The sequence below is a fragment of the Odocoileus virginianus genome, unplaced genomic scaffold, assembly GCF_023699985.2.
Source record: "Odocoileus virginianus isolate 20LAN1187 ecotype Illinois unplaced genomic scaffold, Ovbor_1.2 Unplaced_Scaffold_18, whole genome shotgun sequence".
Taxonomy (NCBI): domain Eukaryota; kingdom Metazoa; phylum Chordata; class Mammalia; order Artiodactyla; family Cervidae; genus Odocoileus; species Odocoileus virginianus.
The window spans coordinates 830,564-848,372 of record NW_027224280.1 but is presented as its reverse complement, the minus strand read 5'-3'; the positions used below and the strand labels follow the sequence as shown (position 1 = coordinate 848,372).

The window sequence follows — 17,809 nt, the reverse complement described above, 5'->3', positions numbered from 1 at the left end:
CCACATGACTGCTGTTCCTCTGGACAGATATTCTGCCAGTCATTGAGCCCTTCTATTGAGGGATATTTGAGTGTTTTTCCACTTTAGCTAGCACAACTAGTGGTGCTGCAAACATATATTTGCCTAATGGCACACATGTATGTGTATTTCCATAGGTGTGTGTGTGTGTGTGTGTGTGTGTGTGTGTGTGTGTGTGTGTGTGTATCTCAGGTCATAGGTATATACACTGGGTTGAACGGGCTTCCCAGGTGGTGCTAGTGGTAAAGAACCCACCTGCCAATGCAGGAGACGTAAGAGACACAGGTTCAATCCCTGGGTCAGGAAGATCCCCTGGAAAAGGAAATGGCAACCCACTCCAGTATTCTTGTCTGGAGAATCCCATGGACAGAGGAAGCCTGGCAGGCTACAATCCATAGGGTTGCAAAGAGTCTGGTGCGACTGAAGCAACTTAGCATTTACTGGGTTGAATAGTGTCCCCCCAAATTCATGTCCAGGCTTCCGTGATGGCACAAACAGTAAAGAATCTGCCTGCAGTGTGGGAGACCCGGGTTCAGTCCCTGGGTTGGGAAGATCCCCTGGAGAAGGGAATGGCAACCCACTCCAGTATTCTGGCCTAGAGAATTCCATGGACAGAGGAGCCTGGCAGGCTATAGTCCATGGAGTTGCAAAGAGTTGGACACGACTGAGCAACTAACACTTCAGTTTATTGTGCTTTGTTAATGCAATTACAGGAAGTTCTTACTGTATATACATTTTCAGCTCTGCCATTGTGTTTCCTCTTCAATGAGATGCCTGCTCACATCAATCTTCCCATTTTTCTATGGATTGCTTATCTTTATCTTAGTGATTTATCCATGGGATCCTCCATGGATAAATAGTGGATGAAGTGAAGTGAAAGGCACTCAGTCATGTCCGACTCTTGGTGACCCCATGGACTATACAGTCCATGGAATTCTCCAGGCCAGAATACTGGAGTGGGTAAATAGTGATTTATTTGTGAGATTCTCCAGACCAGGATACTAGAGTGGATAACCTTTCCCTTCTCCAGGGGCTCTTCCCAACCCAGGGATCAAACCCAAGTCTCCTGCATTGCAGGCAGATTCTTTACCACTGAGCCACCAAGGAAGCCCCCCTTTGCACTTTCTTCATGATGTCTTCTGATGAACAGAATGTCTTAATTTTACTGTAGTAAAATGTACCATTTTCTTGATGGTTCATGTTTTTTGTGTGTGTGCTCAGTTGCCCAGTCATGTCTGACTCTTTGTGACCCCATGGACTGTAGCCTGTGAGGCTCCTCTGTCCATGGGATATTTCCAGGCAAGAATACTGGAGTGGGTTGCTGTTTCCTCCTCTAGGGGATCTTCCCAACCCAGGGATCAAACCTGCATCTCCTGCGTCTCTTGCATTGAAGGCAGATTCTTTACCAGTGAGCCATCGGGGAATCCCTCATGTTTTAATATCCTGTTTACGAAGCCTTTCCCTGCCCCTAGATTATGGAAATATTTGCCTACATTATCTTCTAGAAGTTGTCTTTGTTTTCCATGTATTCATGTATGTTGTGGGGCTTCCCAGGTGGTGTGAGTGATAAAGAACCCACCTGCCAATGCAGGAGACATAAGAGATGCAGGTTCAATCCTTGGGTTGGGAAGATTCCCTGGAGAAGGGCATGGCAACCCACTCCAGTATTCTCACCTGGAGAATTCCATGGACAGAGGAGCCTGGAAGGCTACAGTCCATGGGGTCACAAAGAGTTGGACACGACTGAGTGACTAACACTTTCACTTCCTTCATGTATGTTGTGAGGCAAGGATCAAGTGTCTTTAAGAGAGCTGCAATTATCCCAGTATTGTTTGAGATGAATGTCCTTTACCCACTGTCTTGAAATGCCAATTTTGCTCTATATTAAGTGTCCTTACAGCTGTGGGTCAGTTTTTGGCCCCTATTCCATTCCACTAATCAATTTGTCTCCCGAGTACCACCCTGTCTTAATTATTATAACTTCATAAAAAACTTTGATACCCAAAAAGGCAAATCCTCCCACCTTGTCCTTTTTCAAGAGGCTGTTCTTGGGCTATTGTGTGTCCATATCGATTTTAGAATTAATTCATTATATTGGCTAGATTATTTAAAGTTGTGGTAAAATGTACATAACAAAGTCTACCATTTTAGCCATTTTTTATTTAAAAGTTTTATTGTGGTAAAATAGTCGTGACATAAAACTTTAACATTGTAACCATTTTTAACTGTCCAGTTCTGGGGCATGAAGCACATTCACATTGTTCTACAACCATTGCCTACATCCATTGCCAGAACATTCTCATCCACCCCAAACTAAAACTGTCTCCACTAAACATTCTTTCTCTCTATTCCGTCCTCCCCCAGTCCCTGTCACCCATTCTACTTTTTGTCTCTATGAATTTGACTACTCTAGGGATCTCATATGAATGGAATCATACTACATGTGGTCTTTTGTGTTTGGCATACTTCGCTTAGTGTAATGTTTTCAAGGTTCATCCACAATGCAGCCACAATGTCAGAATTTCCTTTCTTTTTATGGAGAATAATATTTCCTTGTATGACTCCGGTTTATTTACCCATTCATCTGTTGATGGACGCTTGAGTTTCCTTTTTGCTGTTGTGAGTAATGCTGTTATGAACATGGTTGTGCAACTGTCTGTCTGAACCCTGATTAGCTTGTGATTGGAATCACATTTAATCGGTAGATCGATCTTTTTTTATCCATCTGTAGATCATTCTGGAGAACTGGCATATTTACTATATCAAGTATTCCTATTCGTGAGCATGGGATCACTCTCCATTTACTTGGGTCTTCTTTATTATCTTTCCATAAAATGTTATGATTTTTCTTATATAGATCTTTCACATCTTTTGTGAGATTTCAAGTTACCTTGTAACTTTTGTAAATGGAGTCTTAAACTACACTTTCTAACTTTTTGTTGCTGGTGTATGTATGTAAATACAACTGATTTTTATACATGTTGATCTTATACTGGGAAACTTTGTAAAACCTGTTTCCAAAAATTTGGGTATAAATTCTTTCAGGTATTCTTTCAGTTCCAGAAGCTAGAAGTGCTGCCAAAGCAGTTAGACAAATGAAATAAAAAGTAGAATACTTGTAAAGAAGGAAACAACACTGTCATTATTCTCTGCTATTAGGACTCTCCACATAGAAAAACCAAAAACTGACTTTCACCTCATTTTGTTCCAAGTTTTCTGAGACTGAACATGAGACTTCCTTGGTGGTATGGTGGATAGGAATCCACCTGCCAATGCAGGCGACACAGGTTTGATGCCTGGTCTGGGAAGATCCCACATACAGCAGAGTAACTAGGCCCATGTGACATAACTACTGACCCACAACTCCTGAGCTCATGTACTGCAACTACTGAAGGCCATACATCGAGAGCCTGTGCTCTACAACAAGAGAAGACACCGCAATAAGAAACTTGTGCACCACAACTAGAGAGTAACCACCCGCTCTGGCAGCAATGAAGACCCAGTGCAACCAAAAGTTAAATTAATAAATAATTTAAAACACAACTACATGGAAAAATGGAACATTTATTTAGGTTATCAAATTGGAACTCTTCATGAAATAGTTGATGTCTGTCAAAATGAATATAAAATATATACATGAAAAAGAGATGTTACATTTGGACTTATGCAGATGCAAACTGGCTGACAGTCTGTTTTTTCCTACAAGTGAAGGTCGCTCAGTCATGTCTGACTCTTTGCAACCCCATGGACTATACAATCCATGGGAATTCTCCAGGCCAGAATACTGGAATGGGTAGCCTTTCCTTTTTCCAGGCGATCTTCCAACCCAGGGATTGAACCCAGGTCTCTCAATTGCAGGTAGATTCTTCACCAGCTGAGCCACAAGGGTTTATGTTCTTTCTTGTTTTAAGGTTTACAAGGGTTTATGTTTTTTCCCATTGTTGTTGTTCGGTTGCTAAGTCGTGTCCAACTCTTTGCGACCCGGCATGGACACAGCATGCCAGGCTTCCCTGTCCTTCACTATCTCCTGGAGTTTCTTAAACTCATGTCCATTGAGTTGGTGATGCTATCCAACCATCTCATCTTCTGTCACCCCCTTCTCCTCCTGCCCTCAATTTTTCCCAGCATCAGGGTCTTTTCCAATGAGTCAGCTCTTTGCATCAGGTGGCCAAAGTATTGGAGTTTCAGCTTCAGCATCAGTCCTTCCAATGAGTATTCAGAGTTGATTTCCTTTAGGATTGACTGGTTTGATCTCCTCAAATACCAGGGGACTCTGAAGAGTCTTCCCAGCTCCACAACTTGAAGGCATCAATTCTTTGGTGCTCAGCCTTCTTTATGGTCCAACTTTCACTAATGGCTAACCTCAGATATGCAGATGACACCACCCTTATGACAGAAGCTGAAGAACTACAGAAACTCTTGATGAAAGTGAAAGGAGAGTGAGAAAGTTGGCTTAAAGCTCAACATTCAGAAAACTAAGATCATGGCATCTGGTCCCATCACTTCATGGCAAATAGATGGGGAAACAGTGGAAACAGTGGCTGACTTTATTTTGGGGGGCTCCAAAATCACTGCAGATGGTGACTGCAGCCATGAAATTAAAAGACGCTTACTCCTTGGAAGGAAAGTTATGACCAACCTAGACAGCATATTAAAAAGCAGAGACATTACTTTGTCCACAAAGGTCTGTCTAGTCAAGGCTATGGTTTTTCCAGTAGTCATGTATGGATGTGAGAGTTGGACTATAAAGAAAACTGAGCACCGAAGAATTGATGTTTTTGAACTGTGGTGTTGGAGAAGACTCTTGAGAGTCCCTTGGACTGCAAGGAGATCCAACCAGTCCATCCTAAAGGAGATCAGTCCTGGGTGTTCACTGGAAGGACTGATGTTGAAGCTGAAACTCCAATACTTTGGCCACCTGATGTGAAGAGCTCATTTGAAAAGACCCTGATGCTGGGAAAGATTGAGGGCAGGAGGAGAAGGGGACGACAGAGGATGAGATGGTTGGATGGCATCACCAACTCAATGGACATGAGTTTGAGTAAACTCCGGGAGTTGGTGATGGACAGGGAGGCCTGGCGTGCTGTAGTTCATGGGGTCACAGAGTCAGACATGACTGAGCGACTGAACTGAACTTTACTAATGGCAGAAAGTGAAGAGGAACTAAAGAGCCTATTGATGAGGGTGAAAGAAAATGAAAAAGCTGGCTTGAAACTCAACATTCAAAAAACTAAGATCATGGCATCTGGTCCCATCACTTCATGGTAAATAGAAGGGGAAAAAGTGGAAGCAGTGACAGACTTTATTTTTGGGGGCTCCAAAATCACTGCAGATGATGACTGCAGCCATGAAATTAAAAGATGCTTGCTCCTTGGAAGGAAAGCTATGACAAACCTAGACAGCATATTAAAAAGCAGAGACATCACTTTGCCAACAAAGGTCTGTATAGTCAAAGCTGTGGTTTCTCCAGTTGTCTGGAATTGTATGATGTCTCACATCATACATAGATGTGAGAGTTGGACCACAAAGAAGGCTGAGCACTGAAGAACTGATGCTTTTGAACTGTGGTGCTGGAGAAGACTCTTGAGAGTCCCTTGGACTGCAAGATCAAGGACTTGATCCTAAAGGAAAAAATTCAAGGAAAAGTAAAGGAAAAAGTAAAGGAAACAGTCATTCCTAAAGGAAAAGTAGGCAAGGAAAAAAGGAAAGTCAAGGAAAATTAAAGGAAAAAGTAAAGGAAACAGTCAATCCTAAAGAAAACCAACCCTGAATATTCATTGGAAGGACTGATGCTAAAGCTGAAGCTCCAATACTTTGGCCACCTGATGCAAAGAGCCAACTCTTTGGAAAAGACCCTGATGCTGGGAAAGATTGAGGACCCCCTCAGCAGACATTTTCCTCAGGCCAGACAGGCTATGTCATCCTGTCTGTAAGGACTTAAACTTATGAGACAGCCTTTCACATGTGGGAGGCCATCTCTGATGCAGAAAAGGCTAGAAAGAGATCTCTTTGTCATCAAGCCTTTGCCAGCTCCTATATAATATATGTGGCAGAGTCAGGCCCATTTGAAAACTTAACAAATGTGCCAGAAAGAAAACCACCACAATAATGGACATGAATTTGAGCAAACTCTGGGAAACAGTGAAGGACAGGGAAGCCTGGTGTGCTGCGGTCCATGGGGTCACAGAGTCAGACACAACTTAGCAACTGAACAATCACCTGTGGACAAACTGGAGGCCTAAACAGAACTGGCTTTTCTCTCGAGAGGATTTCCCTTCTGCCAGGAGTGCCACCACCCTGGATCCTCCTACCTTTTCTCCCACCCAGAGCCCCAAACTCAGTCAAGTTGTCCCCCTTCCCACCTCCCATCACAGCACGTGTAGTTAGTTCATGGCGGCTCACTGGGAGCTTCGGAGACCACCTCTGCCTTGGGAACCAGCCCGAGGACAGAATTGCTACTTGCTCCTCCCTACCTTGCAAACTTTAGTTTTTGAATCAAGTCCATTAACCTCACGCTGCACCATTTGCAGAATGAGATGAAGCCCTACTCTTATCAGGCTGCGTGGGGATCGCAGACAAGGATGGAAGTCTTCAGTGGCTGGTGCCCACTGAGAGCCCGTCCGGTCAAATACTGTTGACATGCCCAGAGCTCTCAGGGGCCAGCCTTCTGGTCCAGAGGGTCACCTCCCAGCCCCACCCCAACAGAGAGGCCAGAGGTAAAAGAGCACAACACAAATCCTTTATTAATAGTTTATAAAACAACCAGGGGATTCAAGTGATGCCAGGGAGGCGGAAAGAACAGTGGGCCCCAGCGAGGGGCCGGGTCTCGGGCCCTGTTGGACGGGCTCCCCTTATAGAAAAGGGCACCTCTTCCACCTGCAGCTCAGGGCTGGGCCCTGCCCGAGGCTCCCATGCCTGCAGGGAGCACAGGCAGAAGGAAGACATGGCTGATGGCTATCCCTGAGGAAGCAGTAAGATTAGGGCTCCTCCTTCCAGTCCCCAGCTCTGGGAGCAAACGGCTTGTAGGCAAGAGAGCAGGGGCCCCCTGCCTAAAGGTCTTTCCTCCCTGCGTGGCCAAGTGCCAGGAGCAGCTGAGAGCCTTCTTTCAGTGGCAGAACCAGAGGCGCTGGGATGCTCACCCACTCGGAGGGGGAACCCTGGAAGGGTTATGCACCAATCTGTCAAAAGGACCATATCTGAGCTCCCAGCATCAGTCCATCCCCCAGCCCAGCGCCCAAAGGCAGCACTGAGAGAGCTGGGAGGGGTCCCAGAGCTGTGTCTGGCCCAGGCCTAGCTGCCCCTCCCCCCAGTCCAAAATGCAGCTGGACCCAGGTCTAGGGGGGATGGCACCTATCTGGCTTGCAGGTGGTTGTGGAGCTGCTCTGCCTGGCTCTTCAGGTGCTGGAATTCCTCTTGGATGAAGTCTGTCAGGGCTTTGCGCATCTCCACCTGAGGGCGAAGGACTGAGGCTGCCAGGCAGTCCTCAGGGAGCTTCACCCAGGGTGCCTGGGGAAGCCAAGGGCACCAGGACAGGCAAGGACAGCCCCAGGGAGAAACTCACTGCTGACTTGTTCTCTGCCCGCAGCCGTTCGAGCACAGGCCGGGCACTGAAGGGCTTGCCGATCAGCACGGTGATTTTCTGCAGGGAGACCAGCCACCAGTGGGTTGACAGGAACAGGGTGCCCACAACCCCAGCACTAAGATGCTGAGTACCCCATTGGGTCCACCCTCCCGTTTTATTTTTTATTTTATTTTTTTACAGACCCTCCCGTTTTAAAACAGAGCGGTCGGGCTCAGTGACATCCAAGAGCCCTGCCAGTCCTGGAGTCCATGCCCAAGTCGTCCCTATCCTGCCCCTTCCCTGGCTGTGGTGCCAGGAAACCACCGCCCCTTGTCTCTGCTTCATTCTGTTCCCTCTGCTGCAAGCCCAGCCCCTCCTGAATCTGGGCTTGGTGGTGCCGTGTGGGAGTCACGGGGCAGAGGGCAGACAGACAGACATGATCGGCGGCCCTACCTACCTGCCCAAAGCGGGGGAAGTAGGGTGGGCTGTTAGGAAGGACGTCGTTCATTCCTGCAGCACAGCAGACAGAGAGCCAGGATGCAGGCATGGGGGGGGTGGAGCGGGGCAGTCCGGGCACCCTGCCTCAACCACCCGGAGGAGACCCACCCCACAAGACCACCATGCCAAGCCCCTCTCCCTGGGCTGCAGCAGTGGCCCGAGAGGGAGGCTCACCGACATGCCACAGGGGCAGGATGATTGGATTGAGATGACATTCGGCGATCAGGCGACCTATTCCTGCCCGGGCGGAGAGGAAGAAACATTGGCACAAGCAGTGTTTTGGTGCCAGCCTGTGGACAGGGCCACTCCTGCCCGCCCCCCAACCCTGTTCAAAGTGGCTGCCCTGGGCCAGCTTCTCTGCCAGGCAGGCCTTGGTCTGGGCTCCTGTCCCCCTTCTGTGGCAATGATCACAGTCATCTGCCCCACGTGCCCAGGTCCCACCCAGCCAGAAAGGACCAGTGGCTCTTACCCCACTTGAAGCGGAGGAACTCGGAGCTCATGTTCACTTTCCCTGTCGAGAGAGAGGATAGAGTTGTGGCTTAGGGGCCACTGGGAGGGGATAGGGGGCAGTCCCATCTAGATCCTTGAGTGGGTTGCGACCCTGCCAGCGCCACTGACCTTCTGGGAAGATGTGCACCCAGTCCCCGTGGTTGAGCTTCTCCAAAATGAAATCCATTCCCTTCTGGTAGACGCCATCTCCTGCCAATGAGAAAGTCTCCTCCGTCAGTCTCGGTTGTCCAGGACCCCCCTCCTCTGCCTCACCCTCAGGGCCTGGTCCACGCGAACACCTCAGATGGTAAAGTGTCTGCCTGCAATGTGGGAGACCTGGGTTCGATCCCTGGGTCGGGAAGATCCCAGAGTCGGGAATATCCCTGGAGAAGGAAATGGCAACCCACTCCAGTACTCTTGCCTGGAAAATTCCATGGATGGAGGAGCCTGGCTGGCTGCAGTTCATGGGATTGCAGAGTCAGCCACAACTGAGTGACTCCCCTTACTTCCTTACAACCCACCTATGACCCCACCTTCTGCCCGTCAGTTCCAGCACAGCTGCGGCCCCTGAGGAACTCCGGCTGTGGTCAGACACCTGCAGTGTGTGCCCTCTCGGACCCCCAAACCAATTACTGTCCTCCCTGCCCCCACTTCCACAGTTGGGCTCTTGGAGCCTTGGGATGAGCTAGTCTGGGGGCAAGCCTCCCAGTGGCTGCCGCTGGCCCAGAGGGAGCTGCGGGAGCAAAGCAAGGCTATTTGTGATCTCCAGTCTCACTGGGGCCCCAGGTTCTGCACAGCAAGCCTTTCCCCAGGGTCTCTTCCAGGCCAGTTCCCACAGGTACCCCTCAGGGGCCTCTGAGCCCCGCCTGAGTCCTCATTCTCTGCTGTCCCTCCCTCCTGCTGGCCCCTTCATCAAAGGGCGCCCCTTGAAAACTCGAGTCGCCCTTTATAAAGAATCCACCTGTAATGCGGGAGACCTGGCTTCGATCCCTGGGTCGGGAAGATCCCCTGGAGAAGGGAAGGGCTACCCACTCCAGTGTTCTGGCCTGGAGAATTCCACAGACTGTATAGTCCATGGGGTCACAAAGAGTTGGACATGACTGAGTGACTTTGACTCATAGTGTCACTGAGAGTTGGGGAAAAAGTCAAATCCACTACACGGAAAACGCTGTGGCTGAGCCATCCCCGATGCTGGCAACACTGCCTCGGAGATGCCCCGAGACTGTGACACTGGCCCCAAGTGGCCCAGCGGTCAGCAATAACCCAGACATGACTGCTGGCTCTCAACTTGAGAGTCACATGGGGACAATCTGTGCCCACACGCAGTAAAAATCTTGCTTGTCAAGCTTGTCCGGAGAGTGGACAGAGACCGAGAAAGAGGGAGGCTGAAAAAGTGGGGTAAATATCCTTATCTCATCAAGTGAGGAGTAGAGAGCCACAACACAAAGGGGTAGATTGGGGCTTCCCTGGTGGCCCAGTGGCTGAGACTCCACACCTCCACTGCAGGGGGTGTGGGTGCATTCCTGGTCAGGGAAGTAAGATCTTGCTTGCCCTGTGGAATGAACAAGAAGAATAAAACAAAGAGGGAGACAAGAACAGATGAACGGTAGGACTACCTGGGCCGATGCCCTAAGAAATGGACTTACAACCTGTTCTCTGCAAGGCCAAGTCTTTGGAAGGTGCTAGATAGGGATCCAACGGTCCCAACCCGATCCACATGGAAACAGCCCAGCAGCTACCTCAGGGGCTGGAGCTGGGGAGCAGTCACCCACTGAAGTTTCTCTGGGTGTTGTGAGTGAGAGCTGCAGGTTCCCTACTTGGGATCACACAACACGCTAGGGTTGGTCTTCAGAGGCACAGGCTCCTGCTTTACAAAAACTCACTGGTGCAAACCAGCCTTCCAGCTCACGATTGAAATTTTAAAATTCTATGCTTGGGGAGCAACCCTTCAGGATGTTTAGCTTTTACAAATGCTATTTCTACTCACTTGCATGACTTGTGCAAGATCACTTTGACACTTCATGTCCTAGCAGGAGGTGTGGAGGAAATTTTCTGGAATACAGAAGCAAAGTATACTGGGTACTTCCTTTGCTTCAATTGTTAGGCCTTTACTGCGACCAATGCATTTGACAGCTTGTCCCTTCCCGCATTCTCTCACCAGAAGGTGCTTAGGATTAAGACTGCACTTGCTGCTTTTATTGTACCCTAAAATGTAGATACAGGTCAAAAAGAAGAATGAGGCTAGAAGTGGACATGGAAGGCCTCTGACGTCACAGAAAGGAGGGACTGAGACTCAAGACAGAGTACCCGAGCAGCATCAGCATCGCTCAGAGCAGTGCGTGATGGACACCACAGTCAACTGCCATGACACTGGGGCCTTTGCTTGTGTTTTGGGGAGATGAAGTTGCCTCCAAATGCAGCAAAAAACGAGTGTTTCAGACAGGGGTCTCTGGGGAGTAAGTAAGTCTGCAGATCTGAGGGGTGGGCATGGCAACTTTTCAGTGGATGGTGATGGTTTAGTCGCCAAGTCGTGTCTGACTCTTGCAACCCCATGGACTGCAGCCCGCCAGGCTCCTCTGTCCATGGGATTCTCCAGGCAAGAACACTGGAGTGGGTTGCCATTTCCTTCTCCACAGGATCTTCCTGACCCAGGGATTAAGCCCGGATCTCCTGCATCGCAGGCAGATTCTTTTCCGACCGAGTTAAACCATCATCACCATTTCCACTACTAGCAATAAGGTTTCTCCGTTCAAGGTTCCCCTCAAACGCCCCCTGGTTACTTCCTCCTGACACCCCAACCTCTGAGAGAAGTGGCCCCCCTTGCTGGGCCCCTCCCCACCACTCCCGCAGCTCCTTTAGCTGTCAGTCCAGGGAAGTGGCTTCTCCAGGGTCATGGGAAGCTTCTACAATAGCCAGGAGCCCTGTTTTGCTCCCTGCTGCGCTGGGGGCTTGTGTCTCCACTGCGGTAAGGGGCTGTTCTGGTCCCTTCTCTCCCCCTCTACGCTCTCATTTCTGTGTGGCCAACTTTGTTTGCACCAGGGTTCCCAGGATCTTTTAGAGTTCCAGAATGGCACATCACATGGTCTCTGGATTGCTCCTTCCTCGGGTGACAGGGTCTCTCAACACCCTGCTGCTCGTCCCTGGTCCCATCCTCCCAGCAGCTCCCTGGCACCAGCCGTCACCTAGTGTCATCGTTGAGTTTTCTTCTCCTCGCCGCCCCCCTCACCCCGCCCACGAGCAATCTATCAACAAGTCCTGGCAACTCTACCTCCAAAACACAGCTCAAAGCACGTGGTCCCTGGCTCTCTGTGGTGACCCCCAGAGGCCCTGTCACCAGAGGAACTGTGACAGCCCCTAACCAGGCTCCTGGCCTCCACTCGACCCTGATTCTGTCCACCAGGTACACTGCAGCCTGGGGGCTCTCTCTCTCTCTCAACCACACACGAAAGCATGTCAAATTCTTAGCCAAGTGTTCTAGAATCTTCACAGGCAGCCCACAACCTACATTTCTTCCTTGGTCACGTACCCTTCCAGGGTTTGCTACGTGCTTCCTGGGTCTAGGATGCCTTGCCTTTCATACTCTGCCAGGAAAAATCCCACTTCCCCAGAGAAACAAGCAAGCTGGATTTGAATCCAGGCTTGGCCACCTCTTGCCCTGTGACCTTGGCCCCGCAGCTTTATCTCTCCAAGCCCCTTTTATTGGAGAAGGGGGATCCAAATGGCCCTGACCTTCTGAAGCTCTCAAGAGGTGCGGAGTAATCACTCCATGTCACACGGCTCGACACAGAAGCCTGTTTGTTTTCCCAAACTCACAGCCTCTGGCACATGCCACCACCATCGCTGACTGATGACACCAAGTGGCCATCAACGCGTCTCTTAGCAACAGCCTCCCAAGAAGCAACTGTGGATAATGTCTCCATGACCTCCAATGCCAGAGCCCCAGGGCACCCAGTCCTCCGGCACTCACAGGGAACTTGGTGCTCTCCAAGAAACCATTGCTCCCTCCTCCCAGATGATGGAGGTGGGCATCATGCAAGTGAGGCAACTGCCCCTGGCACCCAGGCAGCCTGTCTCACTGGAGTCCCTCAACTCCCAGTGCAGTTGAATCAGAGACACTGCCACCAGTCTCCCTGCCCCCGGAAGGGCCAGAGAAGGGTCCCCGGCACCCAACAGCCCAACAGCCCCTTGCAGAGGAGCGGCTCACCTCGGCACACGGGCACACACTTGCCCAAGCTGAAGAAGTGTGAGTGCAGCTCCTTGGTGAAGCAGATGTCTGCAGCTGTGGGGGTCCTGGAGTGGGGATGGATGCGGTCATCCCAGCTTCCCCTGCATCCTGCATCCCTGCCACCCTCCCCCCACCAGCATGCTGCCTGATGGCATCAGCAATGCAGAATGGAGACACAGGAGGGCCAGTGGGGTCCCACCCCAGGCCCTGCCTGGACTGCTGGAGGCCACCTCCTGAGCAGGCCAGGAGGAGGGCCAATCTGGGCAGACGGGTAAGGCCTGCTGGGCCCACCGTGGGGGTCCATTTCTCCTCACCAACGCATCAACTTCAGGTTCCAGATGTGACGGAGTTTCAGGATCCCTGGAGGAGAGAAGGCTGCATGCCCCAACTGACCTTGTACCTAGGGGGCACCACTTTCTGTCACCGTTTCAGGAAATGAGGGAGAAGGACATTTCCCTATGGCCCAAAGAGCTATCTTCCAGACCCTTCGGCTGGACCCCCAAGTTCTCCCTGGCTCCTCCGTCTCCCACCCCCTATATCTTAGTAGTCACCACATCCAGTCTGCCTACCTCCCTGATATATGCTAATGTTGCCCATCCCTCCTGACTCAGCATTAAAGAATCCACTTGCAATAAAGGAAATGGGGGTTCAATCCCTGGGTGTGGAAGATCCCCTGGAAGAGGGCATGACAACCCACTCCAGTATTCTTGCCTAGAGAATCCCATGGACAAAGGAGCTGGTGTGTTGCAGCCCATGGGGTCGCAAAGAGTCAGACAAGACTGAAGCGACTAGCATGCACATGCAGCACATCCTTCTAACTATTCCTCCAGTCACTGCCACCACCCTGGTCCAGGTGACTGGATGGCACTAAAACCTTCCTCCTGGTCCCTGGGATCTGCCTCTGGCACCCTATAGGCCATCTTCTGCCCAGCAGCAAGTGTGTGCTCTGAAAGACTGAATTGACCACATGGATCCCTATGAGCTCCCTGTCCTCATCCAGCAGTGGGAGCTCTGGACACCCCTGTAGCCAGCCACCTGGGTTATTAGAGCCAAGCAACTACCTGTGAAGTCAGCACAGCAGAACTTCTAGACTCCCCAATGAGGCTGGTAAAAGGCTACAAACCCAGCCGGGCAAAGCCGGAACAAGGACACAGGTCTTCCAGCCCCTAGCCCAGAGCTTTCTTGACAGGACACGCTGTGCTCCTCAGATTTATTCCCAAGGCTCTTTAGAACCATCAACAGTTTAGAGAATGGAGGGTCCCACAGGCCTGATAGCTCAGAGTAAAGAAGCCGTCAGACCTTGCCTTGTGGTCATCTCCTCACTTCCTCCAAATTCCAGGTGCCCTCTCTAAACCATACTGCCTAGGGGAATGCTGCAGGGGCCACAAATCAAACTTTCATCCCTGGGGCAGGACACCCCAGAAACAGAAGTGTCAGGGCCGGGCAAAGAGCCCTGTGAGGAGTTTGTTCTTGTTCGGCCCTGACCCAGGTTCCCTCCTTGCCTCCCCAAGCCGAGCACGCTGGCCCATGTACCCCAGAGATGAGGATCATCCATGCACGACTGGTGATTGGAGACCGTGATGAGGGGTGTGGCTGGGCCTCGGTTCTCGATGAGATCATACAGAACCTCCTTGTTGTGTACGGTGAGGTGGTTCATGCACTCTGAGGGGAGACGGGCAGGGTCGGGATCTTGGCTTCCTTTCCCCGGGGGCCCAGGGCTCCCCCCTACCAAGCCAGCCCCTGCCAGTGCCCCGAACCCCAACTCTGGCTGGGCGTGGAGCCCCGCGGCCGACCCTGCCTCGGCTGTGGGCCCACTCACTGGTCCAGAAGCAGCTGTAGGTGCCCACCAGGCCCATGACGACGCTGCTGGCCAGGGTCCAGGTGAGCGGCGGCACCGCGGGGAACGGCCATTTCACGTGGAGGGGCATCTCCCCCCGCGACCCAGCTTCTGCCACAGCCCCCAGCGGCCCGGCGCTCCCCTTGCCCTGGGGCAAGCCTATAGGGGCCTCTCTAGGTCCTCAACCGCTCGGGAGCCGGGTCACTAACAGGCCCACGGACGGGCGCCGCAGCTTGACGCGACAGGGCACTCGATCAAGGTCACCTCGCGGGTCGGGCCTGAACCGGGCCTGGCCCCTGCCTCGCTCTCGCATCACCCACTAGCCGTCCCGGAACCAAGAAAGGGAGCGCACTCAAGAACCAGAGAGGATGGCGGCGGTAGCCGCGAGCTCCGCGGACCCGCCGGAAAGCAAGACTGCGGTGGCGCCGGGCTCGACCGCCGACTGTCGTAAAACGTGCTCAGGCCGCTTGATGGCAGCGATTACGGGCTCAAGGGCGGCTTGGCCCCGCCACGCCGCGCCCCCGCCCCCGCCACGCCCCGGCGCAGGAGGGGCTCGAGCCCCGCCCCTTTCAGAGTCCACGTCCCTTTTGTCTAGTTTGTTCGTCCTTGGAAAAGTCTCCGTGACTAACCTGCTGCCGGCACGTTTATCTGACGCCACTCAAGGTCGGGGTTGGCAGAGCCCTTTTAGCTTTTTCCCCTTTGTTTTCATTAATTTCATCTAACATGGAATTTACGTTATAGCATTTTTATTAAATAGATTATTTTATGAATGTATCATATGTAATGTTATTACACTATGTAATTTTACATAATTACCTACGTACACTGCAAAATTCAGACCTAAATTGAAGAAAGTAGGGAAAACCACTAGACCAATCAGGTAGGACCTAAATCAAATCCCTTACACTTGTACAGTGGAAGTGACAATAGATTCAGGGATTAGATCTGATAGAGTGCCTGAAGAACTATGGACAGAGGTTCGTAACATTGTACAGGAGGCAGGGATCAAGACATTCCCCAAGAAAAAGAAATGCAAAAGGCAAAATACTTGTCTGAGGAGGCCTTACAAATAGCTGAGAAAAGAAGAGAGGCAAAAGGCAAAGGAGAAAAGGAAAGATATACCCATCTGAATGCAGAGTTCCAAAGAATAGCAAGGAGAGATAAGAAAGCCTTCCTAAGTGAACAATGCAAAGAAATAGAGGAAAGCAATAGAATGGGAAAGACTAGAGATCTCTTCAAGAAAATTAGAGATACCAAAGGAATATTTCATGCAAAGATGGGCACAATAAAGGAGAGAAATGGTATGGACCTAACAAGCAGAAGATATTAAGAAGAGGTGGCAAGAATACACAGAAGAACTATACAAAAAAGATCTTAATGACCCAGATAACCACTATGGTATGATCACTCACCTAGAGCCAGATATCCTGGAGTCTGAAGTCACGCAGGCCTTAGGAAGCATCACTGTTAACAAAGCTAATGGAGGTGATGGAATTCCAGGTGAGCTATTTCAAATCCTAAAAGATGTTGCTGTGAATGTGCTGCACTCAATATGCCAGCAAATTTGGAAAACTCAGCAGTAGCCGCAGGGCTGGAAAAGTTCAGTTTTCATTCCAGTCCCAAAGAAAGGCAATGGCAAAGAATGTTCAAAAACTACCGCACAATTGCACTCATCTCACATGCTAGCAAAGTAATGCTCAAAATTCTCCAAGTGAGGCTTCAACAGTACATGAACTGAAAACTTCCAGATGTTTAGCAGGATTTAGAAAAGGGAAAGGAACCAGAGATCAAATGTCCATCTGATAGATCATACAAAAAGCAAGAGAGTTCTAGAAAAACATCTGCTTTATTGACTACACCAAAGCCTTTGACTGTGTGGATCACAACAAACTGTGGAAAATTCTTCAAGAGATGGAAATACCAGACCACCTGACCTGCCTCCTGAGAAATCTGTATGCAGGTCAAGAAGCAACAGTTAGAACTGGACATGGAACAATGGACTGGTTCCAAATTGGGAAAGGAGTATGTCAAGGCTGTATATTGTCACCCTGCTTATTTAACTTATATGCAGAGTACATCATGTGAAATGCCAGGCTGGATGAAGCACAAGCTGGAATCAAGATTGCCAGGAGAAATATCAGTAACCTCAGATATGCAGATGACACCACCCTAATGGCAGAAAGTGAAGAAAAACTAAAGAGCCTCTTGATAAAGGTGAAAGAAGAGAGTGAAAAAGCTGGCTTAAGGGACTTCCCTGGTGGTGTAGTGGTTGAGACTCTGCGTTCACAATGCAGGGGGCCCGGGTTCAATCTCTGATCAGGGAACTAGATCCCATATACCACATGCTAAGACCCAGCACAGCCAAATAAATAAATATATTAAAAAAAAAAAAAGCTGGCTTAAAACTCAACATTCAAAAACTCAAATCATGGCATCCGGTCCCATCACTTCATGGCGAATAGATGGGGAAACAATGGAAACAGTGACAGACTTTATTTTCTTGGCTCCAAAATCACTGCAGATGGTGATTGCAGACATGAAATTAAAAGACACTTGCTCCTTGGAAGAAAAGCTATGACCAACCTAGACAGCATATTCAAAAGCAGAGACATTACTTTGCCAATAAAGATCCATCTAGTCAAAGCTGTGGTTTTTCCAGTAGTCATGTATGGATGTGAGAGTTGGACTGTAAAGAAAGCTGAGCGCCAAAGAATTGATGCTTTTGAACTGTGGTATTGGAGAAGACTCTTGAGAGTCCCTTGGACTGCAAGGAGATCCAACCAGTCCATCATAAAGGAAATCAGTCCTGAATATTCATTGGAAGGACTGATGCTGAAGCTGAAACTCCAATCCTTTGGCCACCTGATGTGAAGAACTGACTCATTGGAAAAGACCTGATGCTGGGAAAGATTGAAGGCAGGAGAAGAGAACGACAGGATGAGGTGGTTGGATGGCATCACCGACTCAATGGACATGAGTTTGAGCAAGCTCTGGGAGTTGGTGATGGACAGAGAGGCCTGGCATGCTGCAGTCCATGGGGTTGCAAAGAGTCAGACATGACTGAGCTACTGAACTGAACTGAAACTACATACAATTTTATTTAATTGCCATATTATAGAATTGCACTGTATGAATGTATGTTTGTAATATAATGTCATATGTGATGTTATATGCAGTGTAT

The 17,809-nt window shown here is 49.9% G+C and overlaps 1 protein-coding gene and 1 non-coding gene across 7 annotated transcripts; both read right to left on the bottom strand.

Moving 5' to 3' along the window:
• Positions 1 to 5,978: 5,978 nt before the first annotated feature.
• Positions 5,979 to 6,126, bottom strand: LOC139033573 (small nucleolar RNA SNORA12). Its single transcript, XR_011486124.1, has one exon. It is a non-coding gene; the product is annotated as a small nucleolar RNA SNORA12 (small nucleolar RNA).
• Positions 6,127 to 6,735: 609 nt separating this feature from the next.
• Positions 6,736 to 15,074, bottom strand: TAFAZZIN (tafazzin, phospholipid-lysophospholipid transacylase). Of its 6 annotated transcripts, none has more exons than XM_020893815.2 (11): positions 14,611 to 15,070; positions 14,325 to 14,453; positions 13,106 to 13,151; positions 12,771 to 12,856; positions 8,696 to 8,776; positions 8,547 to 8,588; positions 8,252 to 8,314; positions 8,037 to 8,089; positions 7,580 to 7,657; positions 7,369 to 7,467; positions 7,088 to 7,175 (listed from the first exon to the last, which is right to left on the bottom strand). In XM_020893815.2, exons 1-10 carry the CDS (start codon positions 14,717 to 14,719, stop codon positions 7,369 to 7,371), a joined length of 786 nt encoding a protein of 261 aa, XP_020749474.1. In that variant the 5' UTR covers positions 14,720 to 15,070; the 3' UTR covers positions 7,088 to 7,175. The 6 variants fall into 6 exon arrangements, with proteins under 6 accessions (XP_020749471.1, XP_020749469.1, XP_020749470.1 ...); XM_020893814.2 differs by having other exon boundaries at positions 7,109 to 7,196; XM_020893812.2 differs by lacking the exon at positions 8,037 to 8,089 and having other exon boundaries at positions 6,736 to 7,196; positions 14,893 to 15,074.
• Between the last annotated feature and the right edge of the window lie 2,735 nt (positions 15,075 to 17,809).

Excerpts from the sequence above, each read along its gene's own strand:
- TAFAZZIN (XM_020893810.2), bottom strand. The coding sequence starts at position 14,719 with ATGCCCCTCCACGTGAAATGGCCGTTCCCCGCGGTGCCGCCGCTCACC. Across the intron at positions 8,589-8,695 it reads GGTGCACATCTTCCCAGAAG|GGAAAGTGAACATGAGCTCC; the intron begins GTCAGTGGCGCT and ends CTCTCTCGACAG. Across the intron at positions 7,468-7,579 it reads GGGCAGAGAACAAGTCAGCA|GTGGAGATGCGCAAAGCCCT; the intron begins GTGAGTTTCTCC and ends CTTCGCCCTCAG.